At 43.2% G+C, this 26,943-nt stretch overlaps 1 protein-coding gene across 2 annotated transcripts; it reads right to left on the bottom strand.

Moving 5' to 3' along the window:
• Positions 1 to 340: 340 nt before the first annotated feature.
• Positions 341 to 19,756, bottom strand: LOC129170924 (protein phosphatase 1 regulatory subunit 1B-like). 2 transcript variants are annotated; one of them, XM_054759075.1, is made up of 5 exons: positions 19,451 to 19,756; positions 8,548 to 8,631; positions 7,095 to 7,170; positions 4,340 to 4,477; positions 341 to 1,917 (listed from the first exon to the last, which is right to left on the bottom strand). In XM_054759075.1, exons 1-5 carry the CDS (start codon positions 19,556 to 19,558, stop codon positions 1,754 to 1,756), a joined length of 570 nt encoding a protein of 189 aa, XP_054615050.1. In that variant the 5' UTR covers positions 19,559 to 19,756; the 3' UTR covers positions 341 to 1,753. The 2 variants fall into 2 exon arrangements, with proteins under 2 accessions (XP_054615050.1, XP_054615049.1); XM_054759074.1 differs by having other exon boundaries at positions 8,542 to 8,631; positions 19,451 to 19,754.
• Between the last annotated feature and the right edge of the window lie 7,187 nt (positions 19,757 to 26,943).

Here is a 26,943-nt window from a genome sequence, read left to right as displayed (position 1 = left end):
TTCTTGGCCTGGATACATAAATGATACAGCGTTTGCTCCGTTTATCAGTATTAATAATACTTGTACAATTACAGAAATGAAGTAAATACGTTCTATTTACAAACTGTGAATATTCATGGTACAGTTGATGCTGAAAAGTAAACGAGCGAGTAAATTTCCACTTTTACAAGTAAGTGCAATACTATTGTCCCAATATTTATTCGTTGTTTTATGTTGAGTGCACTGCAATTTTCAAGGAACCATATACTGTACATGTAGCACAACTGTCATTGCCATTATAATAATGGCCCATCATTTTGTAGGATGTGCAGATTTGACACATCATAAAGGAACGAAGAAGCAAAGGGGAAAAGTGTTTTATTTTGACATTGTTCGGTAGGTCACTTTAAAACAACCACCAACAATCACATTGAAAAACAAGTGAACAGACAATAAAAATAATGATCGATAAGTTCATACATCCCTTGGACCAGAAGGGAGAGGGAAGGGGGGGGGGGGGGGGACGTCCAGTAAAACCGAAAACACACACAAGCTGCTCATACAGTCATTTCTAAAGATTAGATTTTTTTTTTACAATAGAAAGATTTACAACCGTCAGCTCCTGGGTGACAGGACAAGCTTAGAAACACTGTAGCATTTCATCCCCAGATATAAAGTTTCATTTTGGTGAGATGTCAGTCACATGGTAACCCCCGCGACGACTGCTTTTCAGGTGAAGAAAGATGTTGTGTTAGAAGGAAAAGTCTCTTGTTACAAAGATGACAGTAGAAAAGTGCTGAGACAGAAGGAAGTGAGATGCGAGGACATGAGAGGTAGCTTCGCCCTTGAAAGGTCAGTTCAGCAATGATTTGTATCCAATGTAAAGACTTCACTACAATACACACTTGCTATGCTTGTTCATTTTACACAACTAAAACTTGCTTGTTTTGCGGGACTTGTCCTTGACCCAAAAGTCACGGTTTGACAAGCACTGATAAAAAAAAATAATTCAAAAGCTGATAACTTGCCATGATGCCTTCCAGCCACAAGATGGCGATAGATGCACACGGGAGGATCCCGTTTACAATCACGTACAGTGGAACCTCTAAAGTCAAACACACCTGAGGTTGTGTGATTCAAAATTCAACCATAATTTTCAGGAGAAATTTACATGAGTATGACAAAAAAATGGTCAATGTTATGAGACGTTTTGTTTTACTTTTGAACAGAGTAAGTCCTTTTCACACCTGAAGGACAGTTAAGAATATTAAAAGAGGACAAAAAGCTACATTTTGGCAACAGTTTGACCCTGGAACACATCATTGTCTATCTCTATTGTATCCAAAGGGAACGAATGGTTCACAGCCCAAACACGAGCGTCTTCAGAGGCTCCACTGAACATTTGCAGTAAAGTGTGACACCACAGCACATAGACGTATTTCATTTATTGAAAGTCTTGTAAGATGTTTGCGTGGGATCTTATTAGTGTGAAGGAGCGTTTAGCTGCTGTGCGCAGAGGCATGAAGGCAGAAGGGAGGAGTTGTTCTTGCGTGAGGTCAAAGTGACCACGGCCTCTTAAAGGGAGGATGCGCATACCTATCCTTCCAGGCCTCTTCATCATTAGCGAAAACCTCTGACCTCTCCTAGACAAACTGTCCTCGCTTATTCATAACCACATGGTACCCTGTTTCCTTCTTTTGTTGGTTTTACACTTTTGTTGATAACCAAAGTAGTATTTCCTCATCAAATATTACACACCTTTGCCTCCTTTCTCTCAGTTCTTCTTCTCTGTGGTCCCCTTGAATTTACCCTCCGCTTCCCCTCCCGCTTCCTCCTCTTGTCCCTCCTCCGCCTGTGATTCGTGGATGAGCTTGTCCGTCTCCTTTGCACCACCAGGAGTGGCTTCTGATCGGTCAGTGGTTGCCACCTCCTGGTGGTCTGAGGGAAGAAAAGAGGGATGTGATAAAGCAGGAAGTGCTTTTATGATTATTTGACAGAGCGGATTAAAACAAGAGTTTGGTTTTCAGGGAATTTAGGAAACATAAAGTAATGAAGGAAGGATAATAAAGGTTACAAGTCACCACTCAAACAAACCTAAAGGAAAAATACACCCCTATTCTTATTGAAAACAGCATGATAATATTAATATTTAAACAGCGGAAATGATGTGTTTTCTAGTAAATGTATTTCAACATCATGAGGAATGTTGCATTCATGTATTAGTGTCAAAGAGATGGTTTAAAATAAACATACAATTCAATTTAAAAAAATGAAAAAGACATCAAAGGGTGGGGGGCAGGTTTACATTTTCTAAACCAACACATGTGGATATGCGAAGATGTTCTTTGCACTTAAAGAAAAACCAGCCTGCATCTCAGCTTTGTGTTATGTGAGACAATTCATATTATTAATATACATTTTGCTTTGGGTTGTTTTTTTTAATATTTCAACTTTCCTCTCATCCCTTTTTTCTTGCAATATCATGTCTTTATTCTCATCATATTTTAAATTTATTATCGTAATATTATAATATTTACCCAACCTAATTTTCCTAAAATTGCAACTTTATTCTTTGTTTTCTTTGTTTTTTGCTCTCTAAAAATATGTATATATACATTTTAGTCTTTAATATTTCCAACTTAATGCTATTTTTTCTTTCAATCGTATTTAGTTTTTTTTTATTTTTAGTCATGTTTGTTTTAGTTTTTTTTTGTTTAATCATCATTGGACACCCATGTCTTACCCATTGTAACTTTGTATTTCCTATGTATGTTTTTTTTAAGCAAATACTCTCACCGGACACTGTATTGTGTATAATTCATGTGAAAACACACAAAAGATGACAATAATGCAAATTTTTGATTGCGATACTTTTGTGTATTATTGCAGTTGTGGTTTGTAGTGGTGTACGACTGTACTGCATGATACTCAGAGCTGCTATTTAACATTTTGTTAACTTTAGTTAGCTGTCATTGTGTATGTACGCTGCCCTCTGTTGATTTGGGGTTTAATAAACAAGCTCCATGTTGTGTATAATTCACGTAAAAATACCTACAAAAATGGTTAAAATACTCAATTTTGATTGATTTGCTAATGTTTATTATTGTGGTTTGTACAACTGTTGCACATCATAATGGAAGCTGCTATTATTCTGCCCCCTACTGGTCTGAAATTTAGCTGAAATGTAGCTTTAAAGGAAAACTGCACATTTTTAGTAATTTTGTCCACCATCTACAATCCGTATGTGAGACATGAACACACATTTGTCTTTTCTGTGTGCTCTAAAGATATAAAAACAGCTAAAATGAGGCATCTCATTAATGCACGTAATAGGACTCACCTATTGGGCCTAGAAAGCCCGCTATTAAAACGCCTCCAAAAACCTGCAACAAGGTTTTATGGTTTTGTATCCATGCTGTGAGCATGCAGTAACGGGTGCGTTCATGATAACATGGAATACAGTCTATTCCGCCACACATGCGTGACACTGCTGACCTTAGCTGCCTGTTTTACTATGCATATGACAATAAAACTCTTGAATCTTGAATCTTAACTTAAAGACACACTTGTTCCGCACTGCTTTCAACAGACCATCTCTTTTAAATGTCCATGTTTAGTAACACATCGCATTGCGATGTCTTAATCTTGTCTCTTGTGTGCACTTCTAACTATTTGTTCTGAACTCTGCCTTTTGGTTTTGACTGTCTACTGTTATTTTGCTGTTTTGTACACGTGTATTTGTTTGCTTTTACCATGTAAAGCAAACCGCTCCAATATGTAGCGTTACGTTTCGGTAGTGGCCTGAGGCATTGGGAGCACGCCGCTGTGGGCGAGTGTGTGGTGAAGGTAGCTGCTAGGTATCCTGTGTGATGTGGCGAGGTGTCACTACGCCAGTAAATGTAGTTCTTTGGCGTAACAGTGTTAATGATAATAATAATAATAATAATGTCGCTGTAGCTGGGTTAATATGCACATTATATGTAAATGCAGCGCTGTTGGTGCTTTTTGGAGGTTTTTTCTGAAAGTGTTATAGGCGGAATAGAAGCGTCTCATTACGTGCTTTCTTAGCTGCCTCTTTTTATCTGTTTTTATATCTTTAGAATGCACAGAAAAGAGAAAGACGCGTCTTCATGTCTCACGTTAGGATTGAGGATGATGGGGAGAATTCCTTCAAGTGGCAGGTTGGTGCTAGTGGGTGTAGTATGCTGCCCCCTATTGGCCTGGAGCCATTTGGTTCACATATTGTAGCTCTAGGTATCTATAGGGTGTATTCTTCCTTGAAAGAAACTTGACACAAGAGTGTGTGCAACGTGGTGGTCGCCATGTTGACAGTCCAAAGGAACGAAACCTCCCCCCTCACCAGCCGCTTTGGTGGGAGGTTGGTGCTCGCCCTCCTCCCCCTGCCAAAGGTCGTCATCCTCCTCGCCCTCACAAGGGTCCTCCAGAGGAGGGTGGACACAGAGGTTCTGCATGTGCGCCTCGGCCATCTTCTGCACAGCTGCACACACACACATACACATACACACACACACACAAAAACACACACAGGGGGACGACGGCACACAAACACAAGGACACAGGGATAAGAGGACTATGATGTTTTCACCATGCTTCAGTTCGCTTAAGTAAAAACCAGGTGCGTAAATGTGCTGTTCTATTACAAATGTAAAAGAAACGTACATCCTTCGCTGAAAGTCGGCAGCAGCTCTTCCCCCCCACTAAGGTCGTGGAGTGGACATTATGCTTCTTTGACACCCAGTGATGCCACTGGGTGCATTTCACAAACAAACAGTGTTTGTGCAAAATAAGACAAATACAGTGTTCCCTCGTTTATCGCGGGGTAAAGGCCGCAATAAGTGAACGCTGCGAAGTAACGTAGCCAACTTCATTTTTTTACAATTCATGTATGTGCTGTAAAACCCCTCAGCATACACTTTAGACACGTTTCTCAGACAGGCATTCACATTTGATCACATTTCCCTCTTGTTTAAACACTCGAAAATGTTCAAACCTTTCTTTGAATTTTAATGATTAACCTACGAGATGAAGTGACTCACACGCATTTCGCTCCTCTGACCGTGCCTCTCCGTCGTCCCACAGTCGCAACTTCTTCTTCCTCCTCTGTCCTCTGACCGCAGGTGCCTTTGACGGTGCAGAATGTTTCGTCGACATTGTGGGTTTTGTCGGGGATAAAACTTGCAGACATACATCTCTTCAGAGTCACGCTGCCAGCGATGGAACATTTATGTCAATTCTACAAACCGAGCGCATTCTGCACTGCGCAGGAAAGCACGGAGGAGACTGATTGACGATGATCTACAGTCCCTTAGCCAATCAGGATGCAGAACACAATGCGTGGGTTCTCCCTTAGCCAATCAGGATGCAGACGCAAACACGTGGGTTCTCCTTTAGCCAATCAGGACGCACAACACAATACACGTTCATATGCTGTGAAAAAAAAAGCACCAAAAAAATTCTTTGAAAGATGAACCGCGAGGGAAGTAGCGAGGGAACACTGTACTGCAATATGCAAAGTTATACAAAAACTACCATATTTACTTTCAACATTCTGTCTCCACATTATTCATTCAAAAATGATGACAAAGAGTCAACTATTAGAAGAAATGTGGAAAGCTGCACATTTCTATGTGATGCAAATACGTATCTGCATGAGAATGAAGTAAAGTGCAAAAGTGAATTTGTAAACTGGTTCTATATTCTGTGTTGCGATGTTGGAGTAGAAGTATTGAAGGTAGACGCCGTACTCCCCCTTTGCATAAGCAGAGCTTTACAGTCATGGTAAACTGCATATTTACAGAACGAAGGCGAAACTTGGAACTAATTCTTCACCGAGGACATACTGGGCTACCGAGCTTCGCTGTTTGTCTCGAGTGCTGACATCAATATCAGTGTCAACATGTCAGCTTGTTTCTCTCTACATTCTGCCTTTTTGCTCTATTGTTCCCATTTTTGCAGTTTTTTTGGTTCCATTTCCTGACTACTAACTCTTCATTTCTGGTAAGTACATTGTTAGTACTCACTCATGTTCTGTCAACTATTTTATCAGTTATTATGAATTTATTACTATCATTAAGTCTGCTGTAGTTTCTTCCCAGTAAGTATAAATCTGAATGAATCTATTATTATGTTGCCTTATCACTTTCCAAGGTATTTACAAGAGGCCAAAAGTACATTTGGAATGCAGGTGGTGAGGAAACGGATGGGGGGTAGGATTAAATAAGCTTTGTTTCTTCCTACTCCTTTTTGGACATGCGGACCTGTGAATTGTTCTATGCGATGTGCTCCAGTGTGACTTGCGTGCATGTTCAGGATGAATTAAAGCGTTACCATGACCATTTTATTTCTACATTGTGTGTGCTGCGTGCGGCACGTGGCCCGCGGGCGTCCACGCGGGGGAATATTACGCATGGTAATATCATATCCTGCCTCACTCTCCTTACCGATAACACCTTGACCCGGCCGTGTCACTTGCACTGGGTCACCTCGCCCCCCCAACCTGTCCTCCTCCTCCTCATCATCATCATCCACTTCACTTTCACACGTTGAGATGCACGCTGTGTCAGGTCGTCTATCCCAGCGGAGGGCTGCTTATGCAATCTTCACATGACACACAGCTCTGTTTGTACTCTCATAGGACATGTAATCTAATGCAGGTGTGAGACATCTTGTCCTAATAGAACATCAGTGCACATGCAGCATGCCTGCGAGCCTCATGCATAAGAAAGCACAAAAGAGTCTTTGTGTTAAATGTATGCATTTCTACTGTGTGTGTGTGTGTGTGTGTCACACAGCTGTACACACAACTGACTGTAATCCAGGATGATCCAGACTCACACTCAGCGTCTCACAGCTGTCCCTCTCTAATCTCCCATTTCTGTCACACAAATACACACAACCTGCTCTCAAGTTGACACTAAAAAAACCCCAAAAGAAAACAATACAGTGCACGTAATATAATCATGCTGTCTATTTTTATATGCATTGTGAAGCACAGTAAAACAACACAAAAAGGAGTCAAAAAAACACAAGGACGATGCAGAAATGACGCAAAAGCACGCTCACACTCACACACACACGAGCATGCTTGAACTTACCTTTGAGTGACGGGGGCTGGTATACATTTGGATTGACACGCTTTGGTTTCAGGACTCCGTTCTCCCCGACAACCCACTACGAGGACGTAGACGGACTGTTAGCATGACATCATTTTTGGGTTTTGTTCCCCCAGCCCACAACATGTGTATTCTAAAGTGAAGAGATGTTGATTAAAGCTCCAAACAGCAACAACTGGTGTGTCCCACTGGACTGCAATGTATTTGTGGAGGTGAGTTGCAGGGGATGTGTTTCGATGGCGTCATCATATAATTTGCATAATTGGCCATGACGCAGGTGATTTTTATGGATGCTGTGGGAGACCAAAAGTGATTAAAAAACATGGAAAAGCAAAACAAAAATGGTTAGAAATACAACTTTCTTCTTCTGTGGCTTGGGCTAAAGCCGGACCTGCTGCTCAGTGAGAAGAGCGATGCATGCTTTCATGGTAGGAGTCTCCAAAAGTGTCCAATAAGACCACAAAAAGTCGCTAGAATTGCAGTTGCACTTTTGAAAAGGCAATCTAGAGCAGTGGTCCCGGCCGTGAAACTGCACACGATCTACCTTTTGCTCTATTTTTACCTTTTTTGCTGTTTTTTTTTTTTTTTACATTTTATTTAGTTTCTGCAGTGATGCAATGACAAATGAGCCACGGACTGCGGATGGCCCCCGAGCTGCACTTTGGCCACCCCTACCTTTGTGGATGTACGTCGGGGTCGGGCTTGTGGTGTCAGCTCTATGAGCAAACTAGAACTCTACTTTGCTTGTCGGCTCAGTGTCGTGGGCGAGCGATGGTGGTTGAGGAGAGAGGGGCCGGTCAATATGTTAGAACAGTCAGCCGCGTCGCCACAGCGTAAAGATTTTTTTGGAGGTGCACATCTATGGAGTTATATTTGTGCCTTCATTTTGAGGTGGCAGAGGCAGATTTGAGCCAGATGAACGTGCAATAACTGCTGTTGTCGCTGAACGCTTGTTGTTGTGAGGCGAGGCGAGCCAGTGTGCGTGCGCTGGTACCTCTGGCTGGGTTTTGGGGACTGGGCGTGTTCAGTGGTCAAAATGCGTGCCTGTTGGTCACTCTGCGAGAGGGGAGGGCACTCGTGTAATACTTTTTTTTCTAATATTCTTGCGATCGATCGGCAAAGTCCCGAAGATCGACCGCTGTGAGCCCTGACCTAGAGGGATCTAAATATTCGTAAATGTATCGCCAAGTTGGCAACACTGACCCTCCTGCTACATCATCAGGTGCGTATGAGGTGTGTCAAGATGCAGAGATACGATGCCATCTACTGCATGGAGTTAGAATGGCCAGCTGCAGTCACAGACTGTCCCATTATGTGTTTATGGGCAAGTGCAAACAGGTAGTGCAAAAACCCCCCCACTAAATATGCAATAAAAAACTAACAAATAATAATAATAATAATAATAATAATAAAAAAGTGCTGACTTCACCTTTACCTGATGGCTGGACTGGTCATCCTCAGGTGACGACTGATCAGCTACTCTGAAGAGTGTGGCGGGCGTCGGCCTCCTGCGCCGGATCTGCAAACAAACACATATACAAGTACACACACGCTATAAACAAAGGAAAATATGAAAAGACTCATTATGTACAGCTGAGTGCTTTGAAGAAGCTACGTTCCACCTAATAAGGGGCGGCATATCATCAGAAGGTTGGGCTATCTTGCAGTATTCTCTGTAAGGCTGTCATACTTTTGAATGATGGGTTAGATTTTTACAGAGCTTTTCAAGGCACCCCAAGCACTTCACAATGAAGTGAACCCATTATTCATTCGCTCCTCAGTCACACACTGGTGGTGGTAAACCACATCTGTAGCCTCCTGCCGCCCTTTATGAGCACCAAATTTAGCATCTCCTTTACTTGTTTGCGTCTTTTCAAAAAAACACCTTCCTCATTGACATGATGTCCACCTTTGAGCGGCCTCTAGCTGGATGAGACCATCTAGTATATACCGTCACCACTTTGTAAAAAAAAAAAAAAGAAGGGAAAAAAAACACAAAAAAAGAAAAGCAGGCTTCGCTACACATCTTAAAACGCAGCCTGGAGCTCAGCCAGAGGTGAGAGCGGTCAGTTTGATTGTTTTGTTTTTCTTCAGAAATGTCCCACTCCTTAATGAATGAATACGTTGGACTTGGACAAGTGCAGAGTTGCAGTGTATATAAAGTACACACTCTCTGTTGAAGACAAACACAGCTCATTAGCATTAAAGCTACAGACGCACATAACGTGGGGCTGACTAAAAGCACTTGTAAACTGTCTAAATTCCAGCATCAAGGCTAACACACTTCCAATATACTAATCTGGAACCTCTGAGATGCATCTCAAATTGCAGAAAATACTATAATATGGGAGATTTAGCCAACTTATGAGAAAATGTCTTGCTGAAGGCAATTAGCGAGGATCACAAGCACGTTTGACGCCTGCTTGAATCCATTTCTGGGGAGTTATTTCCATCCTAATGAAAAGAACTGTGAGGATTTGTCAGCTAGTGTCCTAGTCTCCACGTCCAGGAAACATGTTGTATTTAATGAAATGCAGAGCACGGCTCGGAGGGAGGGGGGGCAACCTTGGCTTACACCTCAGAGAGTGATGTGTGTGTGTACTGGGCGTCTGTTGCCAAAGCAGAGGCTCACACCGTGCCACAGCAACACCACAATTTGTGACGTGTGCAATGTGGTCACGCAACCTCCTCATCCTCCTTCCACTTCCTGTTTACAGTACCACCACCCCCCACCACCCCATCTGTCCACCTCTTCATCATTGCAGTAGATGACATTAACATCATTATGTGTTTCCTGTCCTCTTTTTCTTCAAGGATTAGCAAGAGGGTTTCCTCCAAAACCCCCCCCCCCCCCCGGTCCCCATGCGTGTCTCCCCAGGCAAGCTGAGGTGGGCCGGGGGCTTCACGCCGCCTCTGCCTGCTGACACCTGCTACCTTCCAGGGCAGCCTGAGGTGGCGCAAAGTCAGGCAGACGCCAGATGTCCCCGCCCTCAGGCCCAGGTCGTTAACCCTTTTTTATAGGACACTAATTACTAAACATATATAGAAATATATACAATACACACAGCTGCATCTCAATAAATCAGAATGTAGTGGAAAAGTCCAAAAGTGCAACTCATCTTCATGACAATATTATTTTTCTTAATATTTCTGATAATTATAGCTTCCGGCTAATAAAACACATTCAGTAGCTCATCAAATTTTAATATTTGGTAAAAAGTTCACCCCAGTAGACTATGACTAGACACAAATTTAATGAATAATGTTTTCAATTAATTTTTTAAATACATTTTTATACTCATATTATTTATTAACAATACTTTAATAAATATATTACATTATAATAAAAAATACAAATAAACTGTAAATGATAGTATATTAAATTTGATATTATATAATGTAAGAATGTTTTACATTTTATTTAACTGCAATGGCTTCCTGAACATATACAAATATAAATAAACAGTTTCTTTTGCACAATATTACAAGTTATTGAAATGCACCTGTGAACTATCAATAAAATAAATATCACAATTACATTAAACAATAATAGTCATAAATAAATTAAATACTAGCATAAATTATTAACATATTTGATTGTATGATATATTATTGTTTTACTGGGAATTTAAAAAAAATACATTTTATATTTATTTTTTTATATTTTAGATGTCATTCATTGTAAATTTCTCTCAAAGATTAATAAAGTATATATAAAATATGATGTATTTATTGAATTTAAATTCAATAAATACATTGAAGACCAATAAAAAAAGAGATATTTTATTTTATGATATATCTGCATGTGTAAAATGTGTATCTATCATTTTATTCATTGCGAATGGCTCAACTTCAATCAATTATGTTTTCATTATTGGTTTTTGGTTTGGACGGCATTACGTTATGGAGACTCTTTGGAATGTGTGTTTGTGTTTGTTTTGTTGGGAGGATGCCAAAAAACGACTTAAATCATTTCCACAAAACTTTGTGGATGAGTCCTGCCTGCACGGGGCAAGGAAGACATCATTCAATCTTGCTGCAGACCCGAGGCTGCTATTGGGCATTTTCCAGAAAAGCATTCTGTGAATAAGTGCATGGATTCAAATAACAAATCAGACATCCACTGTACATAAAAGGTGGGTAACGTATGAGGATGTACAATTTGGTGAGCGCCCTACTCTTATTGTTATCTTTAATACAAAACAAACCACACATCACGTGTCCCCTTTAGCACAAGGCATGGCGGCCATGATGGCGGTGACATGCTGCAGGCTGACATTGGCACCGCCTCATGACACAAACACACTCTAGTAATTTTCCAGCTTAAAGAAAAAAAAAAAAAACCCGCTCTACCCCAAGTTACATAATAATCGTATGTGACTTCCTCATTGACGCCAACAGTGGGGTGCGGAGATTACTACGCATTATCCCCCTCCTCCGACCATCCTCCCTACTGTGCTCCAATCTGTCGGACCTTCTCCTCTGTCATGGAGGAGCGAGAATGTCCAGTGCGGAAGCTGGGAAGTTGCAGCCTGGATGAAGATGATGTGGGCCTGCTCCCCAGTGAGCGGCTGGTGCTCCTCACAGCAGGCCTATAAAAAGCACCGTCACTAGGACAGTGTAAACTAGATCACAGGGACCTCAGGGGGAATCGGGCCCAAACCTCGCACAGCGATGGTATCTTTTGGCAGCCGAGCATGTCCATGTAAAGATAACACGGAGAAAATGATTCGTAGTTAACACATGAGGAGACATCACCTTTGAGCACAGCTCATCGGTGGCGGCCCACACGGCAAATCTGGCCATGAATGACAGCCGACTGGCTCGGCACAAACATTTTTGCAGCAGATTCCTAAAAACAGCAAAGTACTCTTGCCATGTGGAGGATCTTTGACTTGTGTTTTTGCAGTAGGTTCTTAAAAACAACAATGCACCCGTCATATAGAGGCTCTTGGACTAGAATTCTTTTTGGTAGGAGTGCTCGTGTCATATAAGAGATAATATCTTTGATTGGCATTTTTGCAGTAAGTTGGTAAAAACAGCAGAGTGCTCCTGTCATACAGAGGATTTTTGACTAGCATTTTTGCAGTACATTCCTAAAAACAGCCGTACACTCCCGTTCTAAGATCTTTCACTAAAGTTTCTGCAGTCAGTCTTAAAAAACAGCAGAGCACTCCTGTTAGCTACAGTACGTAGCATGCAATCCCAATAGAAAGTCCCCTAAAAGTCATCAGAGGTTTATAGACAGCATCCCTCCACAGAATGATCATAAACTTGCTGTTTTATCACATCCATCTGCACGGCAGCAAATGTATTCCCTGCCTCTGCTGCTGCTGCTGACACGATCTTTCGAACCAGCGTGAGTGGCGGAAAGAGCAACAGCAATTAAACAAGTTGACCTTTCAATCTGAGCCATGAGGCGCCCGAGCCCACCCCACAGCAGTCGGCTGACCCCATGCAGTGCTCAGAGTGGGAGCTCTTTAGCGAGCAATCGTGTTTTCGTCCTGTTCTGTTATGCTCTTGTGATTCCACTGTAACACAGTGTTCTTCTCAAGGGACAATACCATGGAGAGTAAACTTGGATATACTTTAGAGTAGGGTCTTTTTTCTAAATGAACCACAGCTACCCATGAAGCTACCACCACCATGCTTGACCGTTACCGACTATTTAGACAATAATATGTGTGTTGACTCATTTTCAGTGGATAGCAAATTTGTCCTGCTGTACAAGCTGTACACAGACTACTCTAAAGAATAACTAAGTTACAGTAACTTGCTGTGCATGTATTTTAGTTCCCTCCACAGCATCTTGCCACAGGAAAAAAGTGCTTTGAGTGTTCCACGGCTTGGTGGGAAGCAGGCTTATGTCTGCTGGTTGGACTGGGGAACATATTCATCGTGACATGAGAGGGATTTTCAGGATTAAGCCGGCAGACAAAGCTCGGACAGTACGGTTCCGTGAGCACAGCGTAGCCAGCCAGGCTTCAGTGTGAGTAACATCCTCTCGTTGAGCCTGTGGACACGGATAAAAGGTGGGCGCTGATGATGGTGGTCGAGGTCGTGACGAGGCTAATTACTGTAACTGTTGCTGGGCTATCACTGTGTATTTTTATTCTAATGAACAGTATCGCCCAGCGCTCATTATGTGGAGGGTCTGACCTTTGGCCCCACTATGGGCTAACTGAATAAACAGATGGTCCAGCATCTGGAGGGGCTCTTCAATGACCTCCCATACAGCACAATGATCTCCGACACACCAACAGCAGCGTGCTTGTAATGAGATGCTGCAGGAAGAGCCGCAGGATGAAGGGATAGCGCTTTAACGTCACAACACAATGTTCTCCTCTCGTCCTCGTGCTCTAATTTGTAGTGTACACCTCATCAAGATCGCGGCGTTCCAAAGGCGTGGGGGGTGTTCCAGCTACAAACAGAGGACACATTAGTGTCACAACGACGCAACAAAAGACTCTTGATGCTCGTTTCATTTCCAAATCCCGCTGTCTCTACACATCAATGAAGCAACCGTGACGAGAAAATAAAGGTAGTTTCCTTAAAAATAATGTATTAGTCTAGTATGGCCCTGATCTGCTTCTGTGCTATTAAATATTAAAACTGTATAAAAAATACAGTATAATATCATGTATGACTTACATTTGCACAGATGCACTGAATGGACACTTCATTAGGTACACCTGCACAATGAAAAGTAACCCAAAACAGGAGCAGTATCATCTCTATTATATCTGTTTATCTATTATAAAATATTAGAGAAAGTTGTACACTGCAAACTACAAGCACAATAATAAACTTGCTGCTAAATGAGAGGATAATTATCTTTGCAAAGGCAGACTTGTCGATACATCTTATTGGCTCTCATTAGGTCGTCCAGGTGTACCTAATGCTGTGGGAACTTGGGAAGTGGGTCCAGCTAGGTGTCGTGCATATACATTTGCATAAAGCCGCACGCGACCAGGAGAATTAGAGATTGAACGTGCCCATCGTGTCAGGGCCGCATTGATGGGGATGAAGAGCAATCCCATTTGTTTGGAATCACGCCTTAGTGCGCCCGCATCCATTGTCATGGGCTCAAGCGGACCTTAACGGACCCGATTAGGCCACACAAAGTCAGATACAGCAGACAGATCTGCGACAAAGGCTCTGACAACTTTCAAGTAAGCTCCAGATGTTGTCCAGGTTTTATCCGCCATGTCTCCCTTGTACCGAGACACTTAATCCCTCCCATCATGGCTGCCGCTGTTGCTCTACAACGAATGAACGCGCATTAGTCTGAACCACTCGTCATCGGTCCTTGATTAAGTGAGCCATTGAGCGGGATAACGACGATAACTAACCGAGAATCGGAGGTCGAGGGGGCACGTGAGGAGCTTTCCAGGCCTCCATCAGGCTGATGCATGTGCGCATTAGCTGGTGTGCGTGTCCAACAAGCCTGTGTACACTGTCATCAACCCCCAGTTCTTATCCAATATTTATGTTTTTACACTGTTTACACCTCACACAAGCACGCGCACGCACGAGCCCGCACAAGGTGACAGACTCTGTTGATATCACTGGCAAATCCACAGGAACTTTTGACATCAGAAATGAAAGACAGTGAGACGACACTTGACACCACCACCAAGGCTAATAAAGTCCTAATATGGATCATTTTACACCAGAAAACTTTGTCAGTAAGATTCACGCAATTTTCACTGAAACATGAAAAACACATCGTAGATGCTGAAATTATATCACCCGCTACATGACACTGTGGGTTCCCTTAGCAGCTCCTTCAGCAGCAGACTGTTACACCCACGGTGTAAGAAGGAGAGGTTCCGCAGGTCCTTCATACCGACCGCTATCAGGCTCTACAACACCTGCACCACCTGAACCATGTTGTAGTCATGATGCTTTACTTTACTTTACTTTACTGTTCTCTTTACTTGTCTTGCTTGCTTGCTGCTGTAACAAGTAAATTTCCCCGCTGTGGGATAAATAAAGTACATACAATACAATACAATAGTTTATTTACCTAAACCACAAAGTGGACAGGGTGTTAACCGTCTCATTTTTACTTCACGCTCATCATGATTTGAGAAAGCGCATTTTGCCGATCATCCACAATCCTCATGTAAGACATGAACACACGTCTTTCTCCTTTCTGTGCGTTCTAAAGATATAAAAACAGATACAAAGAGACAGCTTATTTCTGCACGTAATGGGATCCACCACATAGGTGTAAAACACCTCCAAAAACCTCCAACAAGGTTTCATGGTTTTATATACACGCTGTAACCATGTAGTAACCATGTAGATCACCTGTAATACTTACAGTATTTTGGTCATTTGAAACATTACTGGAACTTCTGTCCTGGGTGCATTGATTTTTAGAAACAGACGCTACACCTAGCATTAACTTTTCCAAACTCAAAAACAAAAACACAGCAGCAGTAGCGGCAGCTCCAATATGTAGCGCTCCGTTTTGGTAGTGGCCTGAGGCATTGTGAGCACGGTGCTGACGCGCTGCGGGCGAGTGTGTAGTTACGCTAGTTGCTAGCCGGCTAGCAGCTAGCCAGTGTGGTGTGGCAAGGTGTCACTACGCCAGTAACGTAGTTCGATGGGCGTAACAATGTTAATAATAACAATAATAACAATGTCGCTTTAGTTGGCTAATATGCACGTCCAATTATACTTAATGTAGTGTTGTTGGTGCTTTTTGGAGGCTTTATAAGCGGAATAGGTGATTCCCATTACATGCATTCTTAGCTGCCTCTTTTTTAGCTGTTGTTATATCTTTAGAATGCTGTGTGGATACACACGGGAAATGCCGTACTAAAAGCGCGCAATATCCTTTAATTTTTCAGTATACTGCCCTTGGTGGAAAAGGTTTGGACACTCGTTGATACATCGAGCATCCCTTTCCCCTTGTTTCCTACGTCTATATCTCACATCATGGCTATTGCTATGTAAACAGCTGTTGCTAGGTGTGCTGTTGTGTCATTACCATCCTTGTAGTTACTCACCTGTTTCCCTTTGTCTTTCTCTCTCTCTCCCCTGTGGTCGGTGCTCCCTGCTTCCGGAGGTGCGGCCATCAGGGGCACCATTGCACCTTCACATTTATCGGCTCGTTATTGGTGGTGGTGAAGCCGGTGACAGTGCTGCTCAACCCTTCCATCCTGTTTTCTCTCTCTAGCATCGGTCCCTCGACTGTGTTGCTCTATCTCAGGGGTCACCAACGTGGTGCCCGCGGACACCAGGTAGCCCCCCACGACCACATGAGGTGCCCGCAAGCCTGCTTTTCATTGAGGTTTTCAGTTAATAATGAAAGAGCAGTAGAAAGAAATGCATTCTGAAATACAACATGTGACTTGTGGACACCAGCATTTTGTTCATGTTCTGGTAAAACAAGCATATTCGCTTTGTTTGGGTTTAAAATAAGATCTGAAAATAAATGTTACAAAAATGAGTAGCTCTTGGCCATTTTCATTTCGTAAAAGTAGCTCTCACAAAGAAAAACGTTGGTGACCCCTGATCTATCTCAAGCCAACAGAGCCTAGGTTTTGATTCTTCCCTTGAGGGAGTTTTTCTTGCCTCCGTCACCGAGTGCGTGCTCATGGTGGGTTCAGTTGGTTCTCGTAAATGTATGAGGTGCGCAGTTCCGTACCTGCCTCATGTGTGAAGTGCCTTGAGATGACTTCTGTTGTGAATTGGCGCTATATAAATAAAACGGACTTGACTTGATTTCTAGTAACTCACAATGTTAACCCCCATAAAAGATCTTGGGTCTGCAACTCTATCCAGATTTGCACCAGGTTTCACTGGCTCCCAATGGCCCCATGCCCCACCCTTCCACAAAGTTTTGCTGAAAATCAGCTCCTTAATGGAAGTTAACTACAGATGATGGTCATCTATTGATATCAATTCCCTGCCCTTTTAATGCATCAAACAAACACACAAACTCATTCTGCACACCACTGGCCACACACGGCGTCACCAGGGTGACATTCCTCAATCGGCGGCCCCCTCCCAGCATGCTTTGCTCCAACCAGTGTGTGTTGAATGTGTGGACAGTCCCCCAGACCGCTGGTGTTTATCCACAAACACGACGCACCACAAAGGTCGCCTCTTGACGTTTAACCCAGAAAAGTTAGGCCACGTGGGTGGAGGGGGGAGACGGGGAAGAGGCACGTGTTCGCTGCTATACGGGAACATTTGGACATTGCAGGGTTTTAGAACCCTCGTCAGAAAGACAGGATGTGGTAGAGGACAAAGATGAAGTGACTTAGCTTGTTCTGAATTCAGAAAAAAAACAATTTGGGAGAAATTTGATGAAGGAGTACACAAACTTAACTATAAAAGTGCAAGACCATCGTTTTAGCGTCGGCCATGTTTGTCTTTTTGTACACTACGCCACTAAATTCTCGTGAGATGATGTTTAGAGTCTGCAGCATGATCTAAATCCCTCTGCATGCGATGCAAATGACCCGACATCGCCAGCAAAGCACACAAGACTGGTATTGTACAGTTTGTACAGTTTGCAGTTTGCTTTGTATTTGATGTGTCCTACAAGCGTCAAAAAGGACACTTTACACGAGTTAAAACAGCAATTTCAGTGTCAAAATGTTTGAGGTCAATCATTCCATCCATTGTGCAGGCGTACCTAAAAAAAAATGGCTGGTGAGTGTTACAAAACAGTGCAAACAAACGAGTTGACCTTTTACAGTAGAGGGAAATCTGGGCGGCATTGTTGCCCGGCCCGTCTCCAGGGCAACGAGACCGGTCAGTTTTACAATTGGAAATGCCGCCGGACAAAGGGGCAGCGTGGTGGCATGTTTAGGATGAGTGCTGATATACGTGACTAGTGTTTGATTTAAGGAGCAACAACACCCCCAAACTAAAACTAGAATAAAGAAAAGGACAGTGGACATATGCTGGATGGACTTCCTGTGGATTCTTGGAGGAGACCGAGCACCAGATTGAGAACAGAAGCCCAAGAGCGAGTGTGAGCAACGGACACGTAACACATTGTGTTGTTCATCTTATCACCATTAGAGGGTAGTGGACTTTGTCTCTCCACAAAAAATACAAAAACTTTGGCTGATTCCTACTCAAATATGAAAGCCATCATTGTTTTGGACCAAACAGGAAATGTGTGAATTTGCAAATATTACTTCCTCCAAGCATGGAAACGCAAAGTTGGGAAGTATTGTTTTGATGGCCGTTTGTTCTGCAGGATTACGTAAAAGCTTCATGACCGATGGCCCACAAACTTTGTGGAGGGGTGGCCCGTGTGCCAAGCAAAAACACATCACATTTGGGTGAGGATCTGAATAAAAAGTGTGAATTTTTCTGTTACCATCTACTCGCAATGGAGCCAAATGGGAGCAGTGACCAAGGAGATCCAGCAGATGGAGCTGTACTCATACTTGTACCCTTTTCTTCAAGACATTATTGGTTATGCGCCTTTTGTGTGGTCACAACGCCGTCCCTTCCGACGCCGTCATCATCCTTTTCAAAGTTCTGCGTTTGCGTTGAGCATGTGTCGTGCAATTCTCTGGCGAAACACCAGTTAAAGAGTTGGAGAGTGTTATTGGAGCTGGAACTAATCGATGTGTTACGTCAGTCACTTTTATTGCAAATGTCGATCCAGAATCGGAGACGGCATTCACGAAGCTGGGCTGTACGCATTCGGAATGAGTACACACAGGAAGTAGCGTACTAAAAACCAGCTTTGCGGTGTGTGTCACTGAGCCAAGCTACTTGGGAGGATTTGGAGGCACTTGGATGCATAAGCATAAACCAGGCTTTATGAGCGCCACGAGTTGCCCTGGCATGCAAGTTCCATTTCCGGTTTTATGGTTGTCATCACGCTTTTCCTCTTTGCCATCATAAAAAAGCCAAAGAAAAAGCAAAACGCTCATAATTTTGGCTGAACTCTAATTTGTACGACATTTGGTGTATTGCAGGTCCCACTGCGTGGAGATGATGGAGGTCATTAACAGCGTGCAGCGACATGTACCACGAAAAGTTGAGGGCCGAGCACGTTTGCAACACAGTTTGGTGGCTGGGCCGCGCAGATAATGACGCTGATGTCAAAGTCACGTTGCTAAAAGCGGGTCAAGATGAGATGGAGCAGGCAGCGAGACACTAATCTCATGAGGAAGCAGCGAGAGGGAAATGTCACCATCATTTCTCAACCGTGTTGAGACGAGGCAGAATGTTTAAAAAGACGCAAAAGCAGAGACAAAGTCGTTTGATCTACTGTGGCCTGGACTGTGTAGTCCCACTGAAGTAAACTCAAAGAACATGAGATACTTTTAAATGTCTTTGATGCCACTCACCATCTCCACTTGCCGGGGGTCCAGGTTGGTGGGTGCCGAGGCCGGAACGGCAAACTGGATCTTCCTCCTCTCTTTGGGCTCCACCTCGGTCGACACGGAGGGCTCCATGGTTCTGGATCTGTAACCTCCCTGGAGGCTTGCTGCTCCCCAACACGTTCCTCCCTTCTCCAGGCCGCACTCGTCCCCCCCCCTTTGAGAGGCAGCAAACAGCAGCAAAAGTGAGTTCTCCACCACCAGTTGCTCCAAAAGTCCACTCTGGTTTGTTCCCCTCGCCGGTCGACCTGTGCAGCAGCAGCCTGATCTGATGAGGGTGAATGGGGAGGGAGGGAGGGAGGGAGGCGTGTAGGGGGCGGGGGAGATATTAGCAGAAGGGGCGGAGCCACGGCACACAGGCAGGAGGAGAGAGTGAAAGCAGGGGGGATATAAGAGAGGATGGACGGGTGTTTTTTCTTTAAGCTGAAGTGGATTTGTGATCAGAGGGAAAAAAATCATAATCTCATCACATCAGCTGAGCCTCTTTTGGCCTCTCTTTGTGAATGATAGATTTAGGCTGGGGGGGTCCACCATGGCGAGATACACAAGTGGAGGGAACTCGTTCATGGAGACACAGCAGCCGCAACGGAACCTACACTGCGTCACAGAATTCTCCTTTACGAAGAGTGGATTAAAGAAGAGGACGTAGCTTTAAGCTGTAATACATGTCACGGCCAGCAGAGGGCAAATCCAGTGGTTGAAACAGGAAGTCAGATATCTAACCTGTTCACTGTTTCTTACCTTGCTGTTGCCTGAAGCATGAGTGAAAGACATTATAGAATGCAAAATCATACAGGCTCCAGTATTTTTCCACGTCAAATATAAATTGCTGACGAATGTACAATCTGGATGAGATGCAAGTTTGGTTCAACGTGACACCTTCAGACTCGCAAACTTGCAAATTTTCTTAAGAACAAAAATTATTTAAACTTCTTATTCTGACTGTAACCAATTTAAAAAGTAGGGTTTTTTTCAGCTCATCAGTGTATGGATGTTTGCCTGAATTTAAAGTCAACATAAAACAATTTCAAAGTAAAACAAGACCAAAACCCCCCAAAATACACAATAATTGTTAGGATTAAATATAATTGCTTTAGGGCCGCACAGTGGCCTAGTGGTTAGCATGTTGGCCACACAGTCAGGAGATCTGGGTAGAGTTCGCATGTTCTCCCCGTGCGGGATGGATGGACTTTAATTTGCAAGTTTTTCTATGCATGCCCTATGAAGGGTGAATGGACAAATACATGCTCATACAAATAAAATACTGAAGATGACGTCATGTTATTGCTACTTTTCATTTGCACAGTTAGTTAGTTATTTGCGGAGTCAATATTACTCATTGTACTTGTCAGATGCAGTCAATCGAGGAGAAATGAAAAATGCATCGCACTGGAGAGGAGTCAGTGTTTCTTTGTGGGAGCAGGCACCAAGGGGAGTCAGGTTTGAGAGGCTGAATGTAAAATGCAAACATTCGCACAAAGCCACTACTGTCCCAGGCAAGGGGCTATACCCCCACCTTCCTAAAGTTGCCAGTCTTTATGGATGATGATGGAAAGGCTGACAAAGCAGGCCAAACAAACACACAAGCAAACAAGCAGAGCAGCTGCTGGAATATTATGAGAATTTCAACGGCTATTTTGGATGAACTCCAGAGCCAGCGTTACGTAACTTTCTGTTTGAGTTTGGCAGCCATTGAGCAAAAACATTTCATGAGGAACGTATTATAGGCTCTGGTCACATAGAGGCAGTGGCGTTGCAGCGCTACATGCTACACTACATCACTTTGTAGTCTAAATAATGTGCTTGACACCAAACAGGAAGTCGTTTCTTTCCACAAGTGGCGGTGACGGCGACATCTGTGGTGGATGAGCAAGCACAGGTGCATCTAAACAAACACGTCGAAGATTAAAGACTCAGCTTGATCTCTGCACAAATATGTGGAACGCTAAACTAAATAATCATTATCCAGCGCCGCCAGAAAGAGCCGATTAGCTCTGCATTATTTGGACCACATTATTTTTAACCGCTGGGTCACCATTATGGTGTCAAGAAGCCTGTAGTTCCTCATTTAGTGGCTATAGGTAGTGTTTATTTTACTCACCTGCAGAGTGTACATGCTATCTACTAAGGGGTAAGACCTTATTATATTACAGTAAAGTGTTTTTTTCGAATAGCACATATATAATTTTTTATCCAGATTTTTACTTATTTTTCAGGTAAAGTTGTCTACTGCAAAACATAAAAGGTATCAGTCCTAGCACAAGGTAATTACCACAGCAACCTAGCGGCACCACTACCCAAGGGGAAACGAGTTGTCTATTTGAGGCGAAGCTTTTATTTACTCAAGCGGACAGTGATTAATTTAAGGCACGATGTCTATTAGGGCGGAGGTCAGTTACAATAAACACAAGGAGGATCACCAGAAGCTCCAAGAGTCAGACGAAACATTTTTAATGCCCATCTAAATGATCCCAGTGCCATGGAAACATAGTCCTTTAGCCATGTGTACATACGTAATATACTGTATAATATAGAAATAAGATCACAGAAGATTTAAAAATGAAGATAAGCTCAGTGATTTGATTGCTTTTGATCAGCAATGGTCCTGGGGCGGAGCCGGTGCATTCTGTAAATCCCAGCGAGACAGCCATCAACCCGACGAGACAACAACTAATTTTCAACTTCCATGCATGGAAAATACATTTTTTCAATGGTCTTTGACCGCAGCGTCCAGCGTACTGACTGCATGGATTATAACAGCAGGAAATCTGATTTAGGGCACAAGTAAAGGTTTTTTTCAGATGACACATTCTGTTGTTTTGGTTTTTTTGGACTCCTGGGAGGAATTCTGAGCCATCTGCTTTTGTTTACAGCTCTGTTGGTCAAGACCAGGTCACTTTGGTCCACATGTTACTTTTACAAAATTTCACATATACAAACCATGAGCTGTGGTAGTTTTGTATTGAGAAATTGCACAGAAATGGTGTAATTCTACTCCTAACCTGACTCACAATAGCACTGCAAGCGGCGCCTGAAAGGACAAAAACCTTCTTGTCAAAAGAGTCCCTCTGGACAATCTAAAGAGAACCAACACAAGAGCTAAATAGTGCCTTTACAAATATTGTCTGTCATGATGCAGGTGTATATTGGATGTAGTGTTGCAAGAAACAAGGGGGTGGAGGTTCTGCCAGGTGCTGCAATAACCTGGTACCGCCACAGAGGATTTCGGGGGGACAAACATTATGGCAGCAGGTGAAATATTCCATGAGAGCGGGATCACAGAGAGGCTTTGTATTGATGAAACAGGTGTCCCTCTGACTGAATGTGATTCATTGGAAGGGGCACAGAGGGTTGTCAGTCAGCACCTCACTTGACCCCCCCTCAATAATCCTCTTATATAACATATCATCAAACAATAAACAGCTGCTACTTTTGTGTTCAGCATCACATGACAGATGATTGTGCACTACCTGCTGGCTCATTGTGGTACTGCGACTACAACTTCTGAAAAGTTCAACTGAAAAAGACTGAAAAGTTCAAAATTTTGATTTAGCCTTCAGGGAAACGGAAAAATCCGCAGTAAAGACATACCTCCACAATTGAATGTGACCCAATACAACATAAGCGAGTGTTGTGACGTACCATGTCGTCATCGCCCACGTGGTCTGCGGTCTTCGAGCCCAATTATCTTTAAAAGAAATTTGAAATTTAAGTAGTATGTCAGTTTGTGTGATTAAACAGCAACATGGAACTACGTGACTGTCTAGAATTCGAGCCTAGGTGACTCAATCGTCACAAAATCAATGAACTCAATCGAAAGGGCTGCTGCTCATTTATTTCCACCTGCCGTCGCCATTTACCTTCAACTTCAGGTTGTTACATATTTTTTTCTTTCTAGAAAAAACTTTCAGAGTTGCACTGTGCTATGTTCAAGTTGGTTTTACATTGCACGTATGTTTATTAATTTAAATTATTGTTTAATATACCTTCACTCGTTTACCAACTCTTGTGTGTTTTTATTCACTTCCGTGTATTTCTTCTTCGACTACTCCATCAGTCGTCAACATCTTCCACTTTCTGTTATGGATTAGAGGGAGTGCACCGTTGTATTCTAGATGATCTTTTGTTTAGTTTTTTTTTTTTTTTTTTTTACAGATGATATAATTTGGTTACGTTTTTTCTGCTTTTGACTGCTTCTTTCATGTATTGTTGAAGTTTTTGCTATGTTGGTTGAAGTCTCCATAGTTGCAGACAAATTACGCCAGAGGGCAGCCGACTGCTACGATTGGACAATGACTGTGAATTAGAGCCCCTCCTTGCTGACTATCAGGAGCTTTCCTTGAATTTGAGTTGCCTGTTTAAGATTTTAAAAAAATGACTATTAAGGTATATATTGATAATAAATTACTGTTATGTCGTTGTGGCTTCATACAAACTGAGATGCTATCTGTTTATGTGGAAAGGACAGAGAGCGTTGGATGTATTTATGTCTGTTTTAGAAATCTGACATTTGAGAAATGCAGAAATGTCGTTTGAGTGCACGCATGCGGGCAGGCGAGAGCGCATGCCCAGGGTGGGGTCTCCTCGATGTAGCAGGTGGGAGACACGGCGGACGTGACAGTGGGGCAGTGATTTAATTAGCACCCTCTACCCCCTCCAGTCCTTCACTCATAGCATCAATAATGCATGGCCCCTTGTTTCCACTGCCATAATTAATCCTCTCTTACTATAATTAAAAGCCAAAAAAATCCCACAAGATGCTTCGGCTTGGCCAGGCGCGGGCCGGCTTGGCACAGGAACTGATGGAAAAAGTCTTCAGCCGCTCGCGCACCCTGCAGACTGACAGACAGACGCGGCGGATGTGGAGTTCAACAGCATCCAAGCCCTCTTCTCTAAACCACGTCATCTTGAAAGCGGAGCATGAAAGACTGAACGAGAGTGGTTCACGTCCTGTCACATGATAGCAGGTAGGTGCATCGACGCAAAAACACTCAAGCACACATCATCATCATCATCATCATCATCATCATCCCTGACGACGTTTGTCTCTGTTGCAGCCAAGCCAAACGAGCAGACAGGTTGGGGTGGAGCTTACTGATGCTGCAATTAAGGACCACACTGTCTGGGCGAGCTAACAAGAATGAATATTTCAGTCCACGGATCTCCATGTGTGGTGGGGGCCTGGCACACCTACACACACACACACACACACACACACACACACACACACACACACACACTGACAGATCTTACCAAGGCTGCCAGAATCATTCACCTCCCAAACACAGATGCCACAATTATCACATCAGCTTCACTGTGCAAACCATGCCAACTGTTAGACGCGTTGTACCCCATCTACAGTGGATGTGGAGAGTGAACATGCCCCTGTTGAAATAGCAGCTTTCTTTCATGTAAAAAAACAACAAATTACACTCCCATGAATAGCAATGTGACATATAACCTGTAAAATTCCATCAAGGACAAAACAAATATGTTGGGGCGGAGGTGTCCAAACTTCTTCCACTGAGGGCTGCACACAGAAAGATTGAAGGATGCAGGGAGTCACTTTAACACATCAGATGCTGAAACTAAATCTAATTTGAATATATGCTAAGCTATCTTAGCTTTGATTATCCATCCATCCATTTTCTATGCCGCTTATCCTCATTAGGGTTGCAGGGTTATGATGGAGCCTATCCCAGCTGACTTCGGGCGAGAGGCGGGGTGCACCCTGGACTGGTCGCCAGCCAATCAATCACAGGGCACATATAGACAAACAACCATTACAACAACCACACAGAGATGCCAAAGCGGAGATTCAAACCAAGGTCTTCCCAATCTCCTGACTGTGTGGCCAACATGCTAACCACTCGGCCACCGTGCGGCCCTTAGCTTTGATGAATTACCCAGTAATAATATATATCACTAAGAATGAATTTTAGTTTTAGAATATGCCGAGAGACACTTTTTGGACACCCCTGTGTTAGCAGAAAGTATTAAAAAAACGTGGCTGAGATGACAAAAAGGTGGCTGAGAAAATGATTTGAAATGGACTAACCAAATAGAAAATCTGTGGGGGTGACCTCAGGGGGGGTTGTGCACAAGAGATGACCTTGCAATTGGATAGATTTGGAGCATTTCTGCCTCTCCAAACATAGTGAACATATAGCGGGTAGATGGCCACTCAGATGATCAACTGACCTCCTGTACATCAAATTTGACAAGCAACAGGGTGAAACAAAAATGTATTCTCAACTAAATATATTGAGTCATACCTCAAATGAGAGGCCAAGAGGAGGACTTTACAGATCTGTCATTATTTTGTCAAAATGTCCTTATGTGATGGCACAATGAGCCCCGAAAAAGGTCTGTTTTTTCCTTTAAATTTCAGAAAAAAGTGAATCACATTCTGGTAAATATACTGTATATGCGTATCTTAACTCAGGCATGACATACCAGGTGCTATTTGTTAAGATGCTATAAATTAATTCATTTGTGATGGTGCAACATTTATAGCATAAAGAAAAAAATGGTGTTTTAGGAGGGTGTGTGTTCACGTTCTGTACCCCCTGTATATGAATATGCATCCCAGCAGTGGCGAGCGTGCGACTCCTATTGTGGGCGTAAGTGCAAGCCTGCTTGGCCGCGCGCCAGGGAGCGACACAGCTGGCAGAGCAAGAGGGGTGGTGGTGTGGGGAGTGGGGTTCACTTGCCACCTAAATTTAATCCGCCTCTACCTTTCTCACCTCGACCCGCTCTGGCCCGCCAGTCGCCGCTTCTTTGTCGACTCGGCACGTACTGAATGTAGCCCTTCCTCCCGAAACCCTCCACCACCGCCCCTCCTCAGACGTCCTCTGCCCCATCTCCACTTGATTTATCGCTCTAAAATACCACTGCACTAATTAGTCAAGTAATTAATTAATAGGCATTTGCATTTGTGCATATGCAATTAAGAGCGGGCTGGTGAAAGGAGAGTGCAGATGGGGTCCGGGACGCTTGAGTGTATGTGTGTGTGTGTGGGTGTGTGTGTGGTGTGTGTTAGTAATAGGTCCAGAAAGACAAGAGAAGTGCAGGTCGTCACCTCGCATGTCTGAAAGAGGAAAGGATGGAGGACTGGGGGCGGAATATGAGGGGGTGGGATGGGGGGGGGAGTGTTGACAAAAGTAAAAAGAAGGCGTGGCTTGATGTCTTTGAGGTTCTTCTGGATGTCATTTGGAGGGAAAGTGTAGAAATGCATTTCACAAAGAGGACGAGTTTTTGATTAGATGCGCTTCATGGAGCGAAAGCAACAGCAGGTGCCCCCCACCACCCACCCCCGTCACCCACTTGTGACTAATCTGCGTACAGACAGAATGCAAAGTCATTTAGGATATCTTCATTCCAAAGCGGGAATTCGCTCAGAAGTTGTGCGTGAATGCTAAGAGCCGAAATAGCAAAGACAGAAACAAATAGAGGACGAT

The sequence above is a fragment of the Dunckerocampus dactyliophorus genome, chromosome 18 (assembly GCF_027744805.1).
Source record: "Dunckerocampus dactyliophorus isolate RoL2022-P2 chromosome 18, RoL_Ddac_1.1, whole genome shotgun sequence".
Taxonomy (NCBI): Eukaryota; Metazoa; Chordata; class Actinopteri; order Syngnathiformes; family Syngnathidae; genus Dunckerocampus; species Dunckerocampus dactyliophorus.
The sequence above is the reverse complement of the archived record's forward strand: the minus strand, read 5'-3'. Positions and strand labels throughout refer to the sequence as shown.